The following is a 16,861-nucleotide window of genomic DNA, read 5'->3' as shown; positions in this document are numbered from 1 at the left end:
AAACAGCACGAGGGCCAAAACACAGGAAACCAACAATAACGAACCTTGCAAACCCCGCTATTGCCACGAACTGAAAACATAAAGTAAGTCACAGAGTCCACTTTAATGTCACAGCCTCGGTCTGCTGCCTGCATTCTGGTTTTATGGGAGTCCCAATCCATTAAGCCCAATTAGTGCCAGGTGCAATAGATCAGGACTCCATAATTGAGTGCATTGGCCCCTGCTGTGTTGCCCTGTGGCCCCGGGGAATCAAAGAATCTAAATTCCAGATTCCATCTTGAAAATTCATGTGTCCTAAAATATAACACTTATGTAATTGTGCAATTAACATTCAAATTATATTTTAATATTTAGTAATATAAAACATACATTTGCAACTACTGATTGGGGAAGGAAATTAAAGAGGCTTTAATTCATTAATTCAAGGACAGCAGCCATTGGCTAACACCTCTCGTCTTGAACTGCCTCTTATAAGAGCAAGACATGCATCAAATAAAGATCAAATATGGACTGAAGAACACTAAGAGCTTATGCTAAATGACATGTAATAATAAAAGAGAACTTTACACTAACTAGCTACTTATACAATTTGTGAACTATATTCTAAATAAGCCAATTAAACTTAGTTTTGAAAACTGCTATTTTTTTATAGCATATTAACTAATATTAATCACCTACATATGCACCAACCTTAAGTGGTAAGATCCTCAGAGGAGCGAGTTTACAGCCAGTAGAAAAGAAAGGAAAGACTCTCTCAGTGAAAGTGTGTGTGAGAGTGTGTAGATGTGTGTTATTAACAGCATCAGAGAACGACAACTTTCCTCCGTCCCAGTCCAGCGTCACTCTGATGTTCTGCAAAATTGTCTTCACACTCAGGAAAGCAGATGACTGTGATGTAGAACCTGCTCTAAATTTATCATTACAGAAACACATCCAGTAGATCCCGGTCCCGCTATAGACATCTCCCTTTCTTTCGGCATATTCTGACATCACCCCCACAACCCAGTGTTTAATGTCCATCACATCAACATCCCAGCAGTGAGTCCCTGAGTTGAAGCCCTCAGAACCCAGAACTGCACAGATGTTATTAAATCTCTCTGGATTATCAGGAATCTTCTGTCCCTCATCACTGAATCTCACACTGGTCAGATCTTCAGACAGGACGAGTTGTGGGTGAGCAGTGATGGGATTCAGAGTAACAGGAGCTGTAGAGAGAAAAAACACACATGAGGTTTGGTAGAGAAGATGCAGGTCTGATATTTTATATTCAGAAGTTAGGATTTATATGACTGAGGGTCTGAATAAACACCAGAGAGAGGAAATAATTTTAAAGAGCCAAATTATAAATTCATTCACAAATTCATTTTTCACATTATGATTACATGTGTGAGAAACTCACTATATTGAATAATATCTTTCATCTTCTCCCAGACTGTGAACTTCAGGTTCTCCAGGTGTTTCTCCACATGGATCAGGGCTCCTGAAAGCCTCTCTGGATGCTCCAGTCTGCACTGGGTTCTGGAATAACATTCAGGAGTCAGAGCTGCTGTGGGTTTGGGTTCAGAACCACAGAGATGATAGAGAAGCCTGTCAGTTACCTTGTAATGGTGGTTCTGTAGTTCTGAGAAACAGGAATATGCCAGTTATTATTAATAAAATCTATAAAAATCCTGGTAGAGCAAGAACAGTCTTGGTACCTGCAGGAATGAGACGTCTTCAGCTCCCATCTCCTCTTTTAGGGCTCTGATTGTGTCTGAAAGAGATGATATCTCTCTACTCATCTTCTCCATCTTCTCCTTCACCATCTGACTCTTCTGTCCCTCTTCCTCCCTCAGTGCTGCTATCCTGGCTGCTTCTTCATCTCGTAGAAACTGGTGAAGCTTCTGAAACTCCTCCTTAATCCTCCTCTCTGTGTGTTGGGTCTGGATCTAGAATGATGGAATATTCATGTGTAAAGTATCATACTCATTAAATTGTTTCTGCTCTTCCAGTTTCAGTACTTTCTGTAGAAACCTCAATCTGTTTATACACAGTCTAGACACAACAGCCATGATCTTATAATAGATTCATGCAGAAATGCTAAAGATCACAAAGAGCTTGTGATGTGATGAGTATCAATCTTTGTTTTTTCTTTAAATGTAGTAAATTAATATGAAATGATTGCTGCTTGCTGTCTGACATACTATGCAGGTTCAAAATCTTCTTCAAAGACGTTTGTGTGTTTAGGAGAGAACAGAATAGTTTCTGTAGAAAAGGAAATGGTCAATTTCATTTAAAATGAAAAAGAATTAGGTGCTGTGGCAGGACAAAATATTCTTCTCACCTTAATCTCTTTTGCAGTTTTATCCCAGTAGAGTTTATCTTCTTTAAAGGTCTCCAGCTTCTCCTGTAAGGACGTCACCTTCACATCCAGCTCCTCCTGTAATTAGTCAGGATTTAACTGCACAAGAATAATTTAAAACTGTGCAGCAGTGAAAAATGTGAGAGTTCTGTGTTCCCACCTTCAGTTCCAGAGCTGCTTCATCTAATGGGCTGAAGTTGTGGTTTTTATGCACCTTTGAATCCCGACACACCAAACACACAGGCTGCTGGTCCTCCAGACAGAATAGTTTGAGTTTCTCACCGTGCCGACTGCAGAGAACCTCAGACCCTGCTGAAGTGTCCCTGGAGCTCCATCTCCTACAGACTGGACATTCTCGAGATCCTTTACTCTCCCAGAACTGCTGCAGACAAACTTTACAGATGCTGTGGCTACAGGACAGGAGGAGAGGATCCTTGAAGATTTCATAGCACACAGGACAGGAGAAATCCTCTTCTGATGTAGATGTTGAGGCCATGTTACTGAGGCCCAGTTAGGATTTACTTGGTCTTTCAGCACAGTCAAAATCTCCCAGAATTCACAGCCTGACAGATTATACATGAAACAGAACAAATGAAATGAACTCAGCAAAGTTAAAGCATCTTCAAGGAAATGCTGATGTACAAATCAGAACTCATCTCCACTCCCTCAGTCAGGTTCAGGAATGTCACAGAGAACCGGAGGAACCTGACAGGTTAGAAGCAAAACCCTTTCCAAGAACAAATTCCATTTACAGGAAACGTGCTTTTTATTTCTGTAGGAAAAAGAAACTCTCTTCTTATTAGTGGAGTCTGATTTCAGATCAGCCGGCTGCAGGGTCAAATAGATATTCACCAGCTTCACAGTTCACATCAAGTAAAGTTGGACAGGTTTTTATTACAGGATCATGGTAAAAGTACCAATTTTTATTCTTGTCATGATGGCAGGACAAGCGTCACTGTAAAAAAAAAAGTTGGGAAAACTAAAGAATTTAAGGCAACCGACTATGAAGCATTTTTAAGCTTCCTCAACTTCACGGCCATGTAGTGTGGCATGAAGTTGAGAGAAACTAAAAACTCTTAAACAGTGGCTCAGTGACTTTTTGTGGATGATGTGGAGTTCATGGAGTTCATGCCGTTCCTGAGCAGTTGCACAGCGACCAGGGTCGCCAGTTCAAAGCAGAGGGGATTCAAGGTCTCTGTTGGGGACCACACATTACAATCCAAAGTAGAACGCTGAACGATTAGCTGGCAAGGACGCTTCTGGACTGTGGGGGTGAATGGGATGAAGATGTGAAGCAGGTGGCTTTTGCTTACAACACCTCGATGCATGCCAGCACGCACTTTTCTTCATATTTTCTTACTCGTGGCCGGGAGGCGAGAGTCCAAGTGGACATGCTGATTCTCACACGTCTCCTCTTTGTCTCCTCTTTGAAGGAAAAAACTGGAAGTTGCCTTCAGCAGGGCCAGGATTTCCTGCATGCCGGCTCATGAACGCCTGGGACTTTATCACAACAAGAAGGTGCAACATAAACCCTGTGAGGTGGGTACTATGGTGTGGCTTAACAGTCCAGCATGAAGCTAGCTCCATATTGGATAGTGTCTTATCAGGTCATAGAGGTCTTGGAAGCAGGCAGGGCACCTGGCGACCTTTACCGCTGGCAGCAGGTGGTACAACATGACAGACTGAGGTCTTATACTCCAGCAACCCCAAACCACAAGTTCCTTACTCACCAGGGATAATGTACGCCCCCGCCGGACACACCCCTGAATGTGACCTTGTACGTGTACTGAGATGTTGCAATAGGTGGGGTTAAAAAAACGAGTTTACATTTCTGGTTACCTGAGGGTGCAATCATCAGCAATGTTGCAATGTGTCTCGACCGGGGTGGATTGAGGGAGGACAGACACCGAAGGATAGAAAAAAGAAGGGTTTTTATTGGATAATAAGGAAGAAACAAAACTTTTATTGGACAATAAGGAAGAAAGAAAGTCCCAGCCCCGCTAGAGTGGAGGACTGGGATCTGGAGGAGGGACCACATACTCAAACAGGACATACAAGTTGGACTTGGACAGCACTGTATGTTTCTAGTCTAAGTCTGTTTTCCTGCCATGTATTGCACCTTTATCACTAAAAGCTATTATTTAGATTATAGCACTGTTGTGATGTTCAGAGAGAAAAACAGTTTCACATAAATGTAAATTATGATCTTAAACATGTTGATCATACTGAACATGAACTTTTCCAATCCCTGATCAGTTATTATCAAATTGTTCACCGTGGGACATGGTTTATGATGTTCAATGTAATACCAGTAAACTAAAAATTCACAGATCTTATTATTGATTACAGTTTGGTTTGTGTCAGCCATATCTACATTGTAAGTGATGCAGTGTTCAGTCCATGTTCATTTTATACCTTGTCGGAGTGAATCTGGATTTAGAAATGCCTCGGTTTCTATGGTCCCGGGCCTTTTAGGATATGTCGACCCTTTTTTATTCAAAATAAAGCATGGGGATTCTATTCCTCTTTATGCAGTAATTCAGATGAAAAGGACTTATGTCGCAGATCCACATGCATACATGATATCACGTCGGGGTCAGCATTTGTAAAAGTGTGGGGAATTGTAAAAAACTCTCTCTCTACACACAAAAGCAAAACACTCCAACCTGATGTAACCTGAGGAATGGCACAATAGAGATCACAAGAATTAATAGTTTCTAATTTATTAACACCAGTTATTATTGCAGTTACATGTAAATATTGTGTGTAAAAAAGATACCAATGTTACATAGAAAACCAAAAATAAAAGAGGAGAAAAGATAGAAAAGCCTGAACCAAGCTTCAGAGACATCACCTGATCCAGGAGAAAAATAGGTAAAGAGAAAAGACTCAGAGACTCAGTTCCCAATGGAAAAGAAAATGGAAGTCCTGAGACCACAAGTGAACATTCGTCTATACATTTGACTGCCAGGAAGTTGTCACAGACCAATCAGAATTTGTTGTTTCTGTCCTGTCATGCCCCCGGTGTCTCCTATCTGGGGCAGACAAAGAGAGTGGGGGATCTCAAAACACATGTCTGGCACTTCACACCTTTTGCTCGGGGGAAGGCTGCTAAACGCTGTAATGCCGTTTGACAAAGATATGGAGAGGTGATGGGCCTCACTGCAAGACAAAAGCTGCAGAAACATTGTGGCCCTGCAGAATGTCCCATCTTACAAGGGGGTCTGGTAAATGCTGTAAATGTAAATGTGTGTGTGAGGTCCTGTGTGTTTTCTGCCATGTGAGGATCAGCTCCTATTCAGCAGCTGCTTCTCCTCAACTACAGCACTGTGCACTTACTAGTGGAGTAAAAAGACTGAAATGTAGTATTAAATTGTAGTATAATTATAGTCTATATATAAGTATAAAGTATCCACAAATGTACTTACTTTAGTAAAGTTCAGATACACAAAAAAACGAATTAAGTCCAGTAACGAATTACATTTACTTCGTAAATATCCACCACTGCCCAGAGGGTCACCAACGCCCTAGTCGCTCGCTCACTGGCTGTCTTCAGCCAACCCAGGAATACTGCACATGCATCTTCCCGCAGCAAGCCTGATGTTAACTGATGGAGCAGAGTCTGAGGTTGCAAAAAAATCACAGTCTTTGCTGATTTAGAGACATCACCTGATCCAGGAGAAAAATAGGTACAAATCCTTGTAACATTCTCACCTTGTAACATTCGTATGTACTGGTAGTACTTGTTTAAATGCACACCTTTCTCTGAATGCTTTACCAGATTTTTCTCCACTACACCAACCTGAAGCCACAAACACCAGAAGAACGTCAGACCGTTTTTCTGCTCATTGTAGAAAATCTTAAGCTACTTTCACAAAAATATGGGTGACTTTCTAAACTCCCGGTAAGACGATAATGTGGTTTTGTAGATCTCTGGACACTCAGAGACTGTTAGGATCAGCTTTTCCTTCATTCCTGTTTGTGTTTGTGTCAAAGTGGCAGAAAGAAAACTCGCCCGCTTTGATTCTATGGGTTGTGGGTTTAACAAATTTCAACTTTGACCACGGTGCAAGAACAAGGCCACCAAGTGCCACGCCACGCAGCATGAAACTCCTACCTGGAGCGGCGCTGTACTCAGATCAGCCCATCACTGTCACTACCAGCACTTCTTTTTAATGAGAATTTGTATGCCGCCACCAGAAAATCACCAAGCAACGGCATTTTGATATAATCATTTATATTCTGCACTGCATCAATGCAGAATTGTCCACATCTAGAGCATGATGCATCGATTATATGATTAATTTCGATACCACTAGTACACAGTATATAATATGATATGATGATCAAAGTGAAGTACTTCAGTTAAAAGTGCAGAGTGCAATACTGTTGTTCAGTTTGCAGAAAAGTGTCTGAGGGTAAAATTGTCTGGACAATTGAAGGCCTCTGAGCTGGTTGAGTTGATTTGGATGATCCTGAGGACAGCATGGTCTTGCCAGACAGCCTGAGGGTAAAAGCGGTCCTTCGACCTGGCAGATCTGGCTCTGATTCTGCAGTATCTAGTTTCAGTCGACTATAATTCAATATAACTATAAGGACACAACTCTTTTGCTTTGTGTCAAGAATGGGTCACTTATACTTTTAATAAAGTAATGGTCAAAGATTTTTCCACACACAAGTCCATTAAAAACATACTGAAGATCTTCAGCTCTCTCTGCACCTCATACGCTACCTGGTGGAATGCCAGACATTGCAGGACAAGATCAATTAAAGGCAGTTATAAATTAGATTTGATTTGGGCAATTCTGGACCAATCTTTAGCAGGCCAGATTAAAAAGACCAACAAGCTGTAAAAGGACCGTAGGTTGACAATCCCCTGTTCTAACACCAGAAGCAATAAAATAAGGCATCATTGAAGGCAACATGAGAGAAACAATTAAACATTCATTAAATAATTAATTGATTCGAGGACAGGTTATTCAATAAGAAAGATCTCACTTCATATAAAAGACATTTCCAGGTCAGAAGACCTAAAAGTTGATGCAGATCTAAAGTCTAATGCAGTCGGGTATGTTCACTTTTCTTTCTCATTTAGTGGCAGAAGAATCAGACTCACAGATCTGTGTGAGACTCAATTCTTTTATGCAGCACCATCTTCAGCTCTGCTGTTCTACAGATACACAAACCTTCACTGGTAAGATCTTCAGAGGAGCGAGTTTACAGCCAGTAGAAAAAAAAGGAAAGTCTCTCTCAGTGAAAGTGTGTGTGAGAGTGTGTAGATGTGTGTTATTAACAGCATCAGAGAACGACAACTTTCCTCCGTCCCTGTCCAGCGTCACTCTGATCTTCTGCAGCTTCCTGTTAAAACTGAGGAGAGTCTCTGGCTTCGGTGTAGAACCTGCTCCATATTTACCAGCATAATAAAACATACACCAGATTCCACTCCTGCTGTAAATGTCCCCCTTCCTCTCTGCAGATTCTGCCATTACACCCAGTACCCAAATTGTGTTTTCCCCGACATCAACATCCCAGCAGTGAGTCCCTGAGTTGAAGCCCTCAGATCCCAGAACAGCCCTGCTGTCATTAAATCTCTCTGGATTATCAGGAAGATTCTGTCTCTCATCACTGAATCTCACACTGGTCAGATCTTCAGACAGGACGAGTTGTGGGTGAGCAGTGATGGGATTCAGAGTCACAGGAGCTGAAGAGAGAAAAACACACACATGAGGTTTGGTAGAGAAGATGCAGGTCTGATATTTTATGTTCAGAAGTTAGTGTCTGAATAAACACCAGAGAGAGGAAATAATGTTAAAGATACAGATTATTTAAAATGTGCAAAAAATGTGAAATTATCACAAATTCATTATTCTAATTATTATTACATGTACGTGTGTGTGAGAGACTCACTATAGTGAATAATCTCCTGCATCTTCTCCCAGACTGTGAACTTCAGGTTCTCCAGGTGTTTCTCCACATGGATCAGGGCTCCTGAAAGCCTCTCTGGATGCTCCAGTCTGCACTGGGTTCTGGAATAACATTCAGGAGTCAGAGTTGCTGTGGGTTTGGGTTCAGAACCACAGAGATGATAGAGAAGCCTGTCAGTTACCTTGTAATGGTGGTTCTGTAGTTCTGAGAAACAGGAATATGCCAGTTATTATTAATAAAATCTATTAAAATCCTGGTAGAGCAAGAACAGTCTTGGTACCTGCAGGAATGAGACGTCTTCAGCTCCCATCTCCTCTTCTACGGCTCTAATTGTGTCTGAAAGAGATGATATCTCTCTACTCATCTTCTCCATCTTCTCCTTCATCATCTGACTCTTCTGCTCCTCTTCCTCCCTCAGTGCTGCTATCCTGGCTGCTTCTTCATCTCGTAGAAACTGGTGAAGCTTCTGAAACTCCTCCTTAATCCTCCTCTCTGTGTGTTGGGTCTGGATCTAGAAATAGATTAATGTGTCGTCTTGATTTGTATTTAACTGTGTACTTCTTAACATGAGAATTACGACTACAAGACTCTTACTGGTACCGAGAATGAACAAATTCTCAGCAGGTGGACGAGCTTTCTTCTACAGAACGTCCCTGCTTTGGAACAGACTTCCAGCTAATGTTGGGAACTCAGATACAGTGTCAATTCTGGTGGTCATTCTGCTCTCATGTGCAAGCATGGAAAAGGATATAATTGAATCCTCGTACCTTCATTTCCTCTGCACTCTGATCATATTCGAGTTTAACGTCTTTGAAGATGACCAGCTTCTCCTGTAAGGGCTTCAGTTTAATCTTCATCTCCTCCTGAAAATATAAATTTTTTATTAAAAACAAAGCATTTATTGTAGATTTTCTGTATTACAGTTAGTGATGTTATCTGATGATTTAAATGTATTTTATTTTCATTTAGTTTTCTTACCTTCAGATCCAGAGCTGCTTCATTTATCGGGCTGAAGTTGTGGTTTTTATGACTTTTTGAATCTCGACACACCAAACACACAGGCTGCTGATCCTCCAGACAGAAGAGTTTCAGTTTCTCACCGTGTTGACTGCAGAGAACCTCAGATCCTGCTGAAGATCTCTGGATCTTTTCTACTGAGAAGGACTCACACAGGTTCTTTAAAGCAAGATTAGGAGGAGGACCTTCTTTTGAGCTCTTTCTCCTACAGACTGGACATTCTCGAGATTCTTTTGACTTCTGCAGACAAACTTTGCAGACGCTGTGACTGCAGGACAGGAGGAGAGGATCCTTGAAGATTTCATAGCACACAGGACAGGAGAGATCCTCTTCTGAGAAAGATTTTGAAGCCATTTTTTGTTTTCCAAAAACAGTACCTGCTGGTTTAACTTTTACTTCCACTCCTCAGAAGAATCCTGACTGTAACTTTTTTATTCCATCTGTAATCGTCATGATGAAAACCACTGCATCTAAATAGAGTAAAAGAAACACAGAAAATATCATTCATAAATAAAAACTAAAGTCCACGACAGGAACGTCTTCATTTCCTTGTTCTGGAAAAGCACACAGAGGGAGGAGCTTTGTTCTATAAATCTTGTGCTTTGCTCATGTTCACTGATTGGCTGGGAACTTCAGTTTGTATAAAAGGCACATTTAGCACAAAATAAGAGTTATGAACAGCAGATTGAAAATGAATGGATGTGTGGATTTGACTCTACTGGAATCTGGCTCAATGTACCACAAACACAGACCGCGCCCTGTAATGCTTGGAGGAACTGACATTTACATCCTGCATTTATCAGACATCTTAAAATCAGTAGTTAAAAGGACAGTGTCCCTGGGGACACTCAGGGTTAAGTGCCTTGTTCAGGGACATGATGGTAGTAAGTGGGGTTTGAACCTGGGATTTTGTGGTTGTCTGGTTCAGAGGTGAGCGTTTTATAGAGCGTGTGTGTGTTTGAGTTGTCCCCGCTGGACCGTCCCTTCCTTTAGGCTGTACTGATGTTGGTTAGCTTTGCTGAGTACCTGTTAGCTCACTGGAAATAAAAGCACTGTTTGTACGCCTCGTGTTAAAATGCCAGATTTTAGTCATGCAAAAGAAAAAAAAAACAAAAACGTGATGTATCATTTCAAAATGTTTCATGTGACCTTTTCAATTCTACTGAGAAAAAACATACTTCTCCCACAGTCTTCCTTCCTTCTTCTGCACCTTCCTTTCTTTTGTGGTGAAAATTTCCTCTATAACTGGACTGGATTAATCCCTCTGGGAACATCTGCTGCTTTGGAAATTACGCCTCTCGGTGCCAAACAGTGAGAATTTACAATATGATATTCTATCATATTCAAGCCTAGTTATTTAGATAAAAACACTATTTTAAAATACAAACCCGGCCACTAGATATGAACATGCCAGAATATTTCTTCTGAGCAAAACACTTAACCCTGAGTGTCTCCAGGGGGGACTGTCTCTGTCACTACTGATTGTAAGGAGCTCTGGATAAGGGCGTCTGGTAAATGCTGTAAATGTAAATGTGTGTGTGTGACGTCCTGTGTGTGTTCAGCTGTGTGAGGATCAGATCCTATTCAGCAGCTGCTTCCACTCAACTACAGCACTGATACCTTCATCATCATCATCAACACCCCAAATATGAGTTTTATAGACTGACATTTAATTGTGTAAAAAATGAGAGAAACAAGCATCATACTCTGGGACTCATTTATGTGATGTTTAAAACCCAGAAACTGATGCAGCATCATCATCAGCTCTGATGTTCTACTGATACACGAACCTTCACTGGTAAGAGAGAGCCAGATATAAAAAAACGAATTATCAAAAATTAAATATTCACATGATGATTACATGTGTGTGAGAGACTCACTATAGTGAATAATCTCCTGCATCTTCTCCCAGACTGTGAACTTCTCCAGGTGTTTCTCCACATGGATCAGGGCTCCTGAAAGCCTCTCTGGATGCTCCAGTCTGCGCTGGGTTCTGCAATAACATTCAGGAGTCAGAGCTGCTGTGGGTTTGGGTTCAGAACCACAGAGATGATAGAGAAGTTTGTCAGTTACCTTGTAATGGTGGTTCTGTAGTTCTGAGAAACAGGAATATGCCAGTTATTATTAATAAAATCTATAAAAATCCTGGTAGAGCAAGAACAGTCTTGGTACTACCTCAGTCAGGTTCAGGTATATCACAGAAGTAAAACCATTTCCAAGAACAAATTCCATTTACAGGAAACTTGCTTTTTATTTCTGAAGGAAAAATAAACTCTTCTTATTAGGGGAGTCTGATCTCAGATCAGCCGGCTGCAGGGTCAAATAGATATTCACCAACTTCACAGTTCTCAGCAAGTAAAGTTGGACAGGTTGTTATTACAGGATCATAGTAAAAGTAAGAATTTTTATTCTTGTCATGATGGCAGGACAAAAAAAAAAGTTGGGAAAACTAAAGAATTTAAGGCAACCAACTGTGAAGCATTTTTAAGCTTCCTCAACTTCACTTGTAGTGTGGCATGGATGTGAAGTTGAGAGAAACTAAAAACTCTTAAGCAGTGGCTCAGTGCCTTTTTTGTGGATTATGTGGATTTCATGGAGTTCATGCCGTTCCTGAGCAGTTGCACAGCGACCAGGGTCGCCAGTTCGAAGCAGAGGTGATCCAAGGTCTCTGTTGGAGACCACGCCTTACAATCCAAAGTAAAACGCTGATCGATTAGCTGGCAAGGACGCTTCTGGACTGTGGGGGAGAGTGGGATGAAGATGTGAAGCAGATGTCGCACCGAGGTTCCTCGTCTCATCCTACACGCTCTCTCGTTCTGATTCCGGTTGCCGTGACAGAATGACTGAGCCCGTGAATGCTTCAGATTTCGCTGTTTTATGTGATTGAGTAGTGCGGCAGGAAAATTTTATGAATGTCTGTCGCAGGAGGTTTGCTTCCTGCGGCAGCATTTACATGAGATGTCTGTCGCACACCGAGAGCATGAAGCGGCGAACGCCGCGCAGAGCCCTCTCCCCCCCGCGGTTCCCGAACCCCGCTGCTGGCACTCCCGAAAACTGCGGCCCCCACTCCAACCATGCACTCCGCCCTTCTCACCACCTCAGCCCACGGTCACTCCTCCAGACCATAGGGGGGAACCCATGCAGCTGGGATGGACAACCCTCACTCAGGAAGAAAAATAGTGAAGTTTTAGGGAGGGTGTGCGTACTGCGCTTCCCCTTCACGCATCCGCTTGACCTGCCCTATTTGCCTGGGAAACGGGACACCCAGCTGATCGGAACGGCACGGCTGGGTCACTTCCTCCCCATATGATGACGCCGACCTCCCGACTCACTCTTCCGGCTGTCCTGGAATGGAATCAGCGAGTCATCTCCACCACCGCCTTTGTGGATTCCGGGGCGGCTGGAAATTTCATAGATCACTCCTTCATCAGACTACATCACATTCCCCTGGAACCCCTCACAACTCCTCTCACGATCACCTCTGTGGATGGTCATCCGGTCTCCTCAGGACCCATCATTCACCGCACGGTCCCTCTTCAACTCCGGCTCGACTCCCATGTGGACAAAATCCAGTTTTTCATGACCAACATCATCACCTCACCACTCCTCCTCGGGTTCCCCTGGCTGTCCCTCCATGAACCCCATCTTTCCTGGTTGTCGGGCATGGTGTTGGAGTGGGGAGCGCATTGCCATCGCCATTGCCTACTGCCACAGCCCTCTCCGTCTGCCACCTTGAACCCAGAGCCGTCCCGTCCTGTGTTAGACAATGTCCCCTCCTGTTATCACGACCTAGCCGCCATCTTCAGCCCATCTAAAGCTGCCCAGCTGCCTCCCCATCGGCCAGGCGACATGACCATTGACCTGCTACCGGGAACCACTCCACCGAAAGGACATCTTTACTCCCTCTCGAAGGCTCAGCAATTGGCCATGGAGCGGTTTGTGGCGGAGGCACCATCCACCCGTTGACTTCCCCGGCCGCAGCAGTAGGGTTCTTCTTCTGTGACCAAGAAATATGGTGGCCTGCGACCATGTGTGGATTTTCGTGGACTCAAAAAAATCACAATCAAAAATTGAACACTATTACCCCTAATAAACACCGCCCTCAACGTCCTCTCGAGGGTGAAGTACTTCACGACGCTGGATCTCCGCTCGGCCTACAACCTGATTCGCATCCGAGAGGGCAACGAGTGGAAGACAGCCTTCATCACCCCCACTGGTCACCTTGAGTCTCTGGTCATCCCATTTGGTGTGTGCAATGCACCCGCCGTCTTCAAGCAGTTCATCAACAATGCTCTCCAGAACATGCTGGGATGGTGGGTGTATGCCTACCTGGACGATGTGCTCATCACGCGCCCACCCTGGAATCACATATCCAACATGTGAGAGTAGTACTGAAGAGATTGCTCGGCCATCGACTGTACTGTAAGTTGGAGGAATGCGCCTTCCACCAGAGCTCCACCACGTTCCTGAGTTTTACCATCTCGTCCCAGGGTGTGGCCATAGAGCCCAAGAAGCTGGAAGCAGTGGCATCGTGGCCCCTACCCACGATGCTGAAACAACTGCAACGGCTTCTTGGGTTTGCGAATTTCTATCGTCGCTTCATCCGTGGCTACAGTACAGTCGCAGCACCCCTCACTGCTCTCACCAAACCTTCATCACGTCCGTTCCACCTAACCCCTGAGGCCATTCAAGCTTTTAAGTCCTTGTGTCTTCGTTTCACCACCGCTCCCATTCTTCAACATCCATATCCTTCCCTTCCATTTATGGTAGAAGTGGACGCATCAGAGGTGGGCTCTCGCAACGCGGTCCGGACAGGGAATTGCACCCGTGTTGCTTTTTCTCGCGGAAGTTCACCCCGGCGCAGCGACGATACGGGGTGGAGGACCGTGAGCTGCTGGCAGTCAGGTGGGCACTCGAGGTGTGGCGGCACTGGCTGCAAAGCTGTGGACCGACCATCAAAATCTCATCTCAATCAAAACGACCAAACAACTTAATCCTCGCAGTGCGAGGTGGGCGCAGTTTTTCGAGCAATTTAACTTCCAGCTCTCCTACCATCCCGGTTCAAAAAATAAAAAAGCTGATGCTCTATCCTGACAACATGCTCCGGACTCACCATCATCCGACACCGAACCCATTCTTCCTCCTCACCGCATCCTGGGTCCTCTCCGGTGGTCCCTAGAGACAAAGGTCTGGGCCGCCCAGGCGTCTGACCCTGGCCCAGCTAACACACCACCAGGGTGCCTGTACGTCCCAAACACACAGGCTGCTGATCCTCCAGACAGAAGAGTTTGAGTTTCTCACCGTGTTGACTGCAGAGAACCTCAGACCCTGCTGAAGATCTCTGGATCTTTTCTACTGAGAAGGACTCACACAGGTTCTTTAAAGCAAGATTAATAGGAAGTTCACCTTTTGAGCTCCTTCTCCTACAGACTGGACATTCTCGAGATCCTTTACTCTCCCAGAACTTCTGCAGACAAACTTTACAGACGCTGTGGCTACAGGACAGGAGGAGAGGATCCTTGAAGATTTCATAGCACACAGGACAGGAGAGGTCCTCTTCTCCTCTGAGAAAGATTTTGAAACCATTTCCTTTTCCAAAGACCGGAACAACTGATTTTTTATTTATTAACAGTTTCTAATTTATTAACACCAGTATTATTGCAGTTACATGTAAATATGGTATGTAAAAGAGAAAACCAAAAATAAAAGAAGGGAGAAAAGATAGAGAAAGAGAGAGAAGAAAGGGCTCGGGAACTGGAATGCCCAGTTCCCAATGGAAAGGAAACGGAAGCCTCGAGACAATGTTTCTGTCCTGTCACATCCCCAGTGTCTCTCGTCTGTGGCAGACAAAAGGCAGAGCGGGAGATCTTAAAACAAGTGGCTGGCATTTCACATCTCTTGCTCGGTGAAAGGCAATTTGACAAATACATGGAGAACAAAGAGGTTACGGGCCTCTCAGCCAGACAAAAACTGCAGAAACATTGTGTCCCTGCAGAATGTCCCATCTTACAGACGGCCCTGAGTCGCTGAGATGATTATTCAGGGTCTATGGGGATCACAATCGGTTCATGATTGTGCATCTGCTTGTTCATCCTGCTCCTTTCTGGTCAGCTGGGAATTCAAATGTAGCCGATGGTGGTGGTTCTGTGTCCTTTACGATCTTCAGGTGCCTGAGATCACACTTGCAGGGAAACCTGCCTTCTTGATGGAGATACAGAGCATACATACAAACATACAGAGCAGCATACAGAGAATATTCAACTTGATCAAAGGCTTTACACACTTGGTGGGGCTTATTGTTTGGAGTCTGATTAAGTCGAAAGGTTGTAGTTTTCCATACAGAGTGTACATTGTACATTAAAACCAAACCAGAAACACAATTGACAACAATGATTAGACATTGTAACACAAAGACATGTAAATATAGTGAGAAGCTTAAAATGATATCAGGGAATTCATAACTCTGCAAATTTGCATCTACTTATTGAGTCTAATCAACAGCAGTGGCACAAAAATAAAAACAAATAAAAAGTTCTGCTTGTTGCCATATGTTTAGAGAATTTCCACTTTTATTAGGGAATTCATAACCCTGTGAGTTTGCACTGACTTACTGAGTCTAATCAACAACAGTGGCTGGAAAAATAAATACAAATAAAAAGTCCCGCTTGTTGCCATGTGATTAGAGAATTACACCTTTATCACTAAAAGTTACTTTTTGAGATTATAGCACTGTTGAGATGTTCAGAGAGAAAAACAGTTTCACATATATGTAAATTCTGATCCTAAACATGTTGATCATACTGAACATGAACTGAAAAGATTTAGCTTTAACTGTGCAATTTCCAATTCCTGATCAGTTATTATCAAATAATTTACCGTGGGACATGGTTTTTGATGTTCAATGTAATTTTTGATGTTTTGATGTTCAAATGTTCAATTTTGATGTTCAAATTTCACAAATCCTGCTTATTATTGGTTACAGTTTGGTTTGTGAGTTCATCTATTGTGCCAGCCATATCTAAATGCCACATTGTAAGTGTTACAGTCTTTAGTCCATGTTCATTTTATACCTTTTTATTCAAATTAAAGCATGGATATTCTATTACTCACTCTGCAGTAAAATTCTGATAAAAAAGACTTACGGTCACAGATCCACATCTGATGTTACCTTGCAGAAAGAGGCATGGCACAATAGAGGTTAAAAGGATGAACAGCTTCTAATTCATTAACACCAGTAGATTATTATTGCAGTTACATGTAAATATTGTATATAAAAAAGGTACCAATGTTACAGAGAAAACCAAAAATAAAAGAAAGGAGAAAAGATAGAGAAAGAGAGAGAAAAAGCCAGGAGAAACAGAGAAACAAGAAAAGGCTCAGGAACTGGAGGAAACGGAAGCCCCAAGACCACAAGAAAACATTCTTTTATGCATTTGACTCCCAGGAAATTGCCACAGACCAATCAGAATTTGTTGTTTCTGCCCTGTCACGCCCCGTTGTCTCCCGTCTGGGGCAGACAAGAGGCAGAGCGGGGAATCTCAAAACAAGTGGCTGGCATGTTGGGTGGTAGTAGCCTAG

The 16,861-nt window shown here is 43.0% G+C and overlaps 2 protein-coding genes across 2 annotated transcripts; both read right to left on the bottom strand.

Moving 5' to 3' along the window:
- Positions 1-221: 221 nt before the first annotated feature.
- On the bottom strand, positions 222-2,967 carry LOC114797433 (zinc-binding protein A33-like). Its single transcript, XM_028992395.1, has 6 exons — positions 2,502-2,967; positions 2,324-2,419; positions 1,698-1,928; positions 1,599-1,621; positions 1,400-1,518; positions 222-1,205 (listed from the first exon to the last, which is right to left on the bottom strand). Exons 1-6 carry the CDS (start codon positions 2,835-2,837, stop codon positions 667-669), a joined length of 1,344 nt encoding a protein of 447 aa, XP_028848228.1. The 5' UTR covers positions 2,838-2,967; the 3' UTR covers positions 222-666.
- Positions 2,968-7,265: 4,298 nt separating this feature from the next.
- LOC114797421 (zinc-binding protein A33-like) lies at positions 7,266-9,637 on the bottom strand. The gene is made up of 6 exons (XM_028992379.1): positions 9,245-9,637; positions 9,034-9,129; positions 8,547-8,777; positions 8,448-8,470; positions 8,249-8,367; positions 7,266-8,042 (listed from the first exon to the last, which is right to left on the bottom strand). The coding sequence occupies exons 1-6, from the start codon at positions 9,635-9,637 to the stop codon at positions 7,498-7,500; spliced, it is 1,407 nt and encodes a 468-aa protein (XP_028848212.1). The 3' UTR covers positions 7,266-7,497.
- Between the last annotated feature and the right edge of the window lie 7,224 nt (positions 9,638-16,861).

This window comes from Denticeps clupeoides, chromosome 9, assembly GCF_900700375.1.
Source record: "Denticeps clupeoides chromosome 9, fDenClu1.1, whole genome shotgun sequence".
NCBI lineage: Eukaryota > Metazoa > Chordata > Actinopteri > Clupeiformes > Denticipitidae > Denticeps > Denticeps clupeoides.
This window is presented reverse-complemented; position numbering and strand designations above follow the sequence as displayed.

Coding starts and splice junctions, on each gene's coding strand:
- LOC114797433 (XM_028992395.1), bottom strand. CDS start 2,837: ATGGCCTCAACATCTACATCAGAAGAGGATTTCTCCTGTCCTGTGTGC. Junction 1,622..1,697: donor AAGACGTCTCATTCCTGCAG/GTACCAAGACTG, acceptor CCTGTTTCTCAG/AACTACAGAACCACCATTAC. Junction 1,519..1,598: donor TACAGAACCACCATTACAAG/GTAACTGACAGG, acceptor ATGTTATTCCAG/AACCCAGTGCAGACTGGAGC.
- LOC114797421 (XM_028992379.1), bottom strand. CDS start 9,637: ATGGCTTCAAAATCTTTCTCAGAAGAGGATCTCTCCTGTCCTGTGTGC. Junction 8,471..8,546: donor AAGACGTCTCATTCCTGCAG/GTACCAAGACTG, acceptor CCTGTTTCTCAG/AACTACAGAACCACCATTAC. Junction 8,043..8,248: donor GCAGGAGATTATTCACTATA/GTGAGTCTCTCA, acceptor TTCTCTCTTCAG/CTCCTGTGACTCTGAATCCC.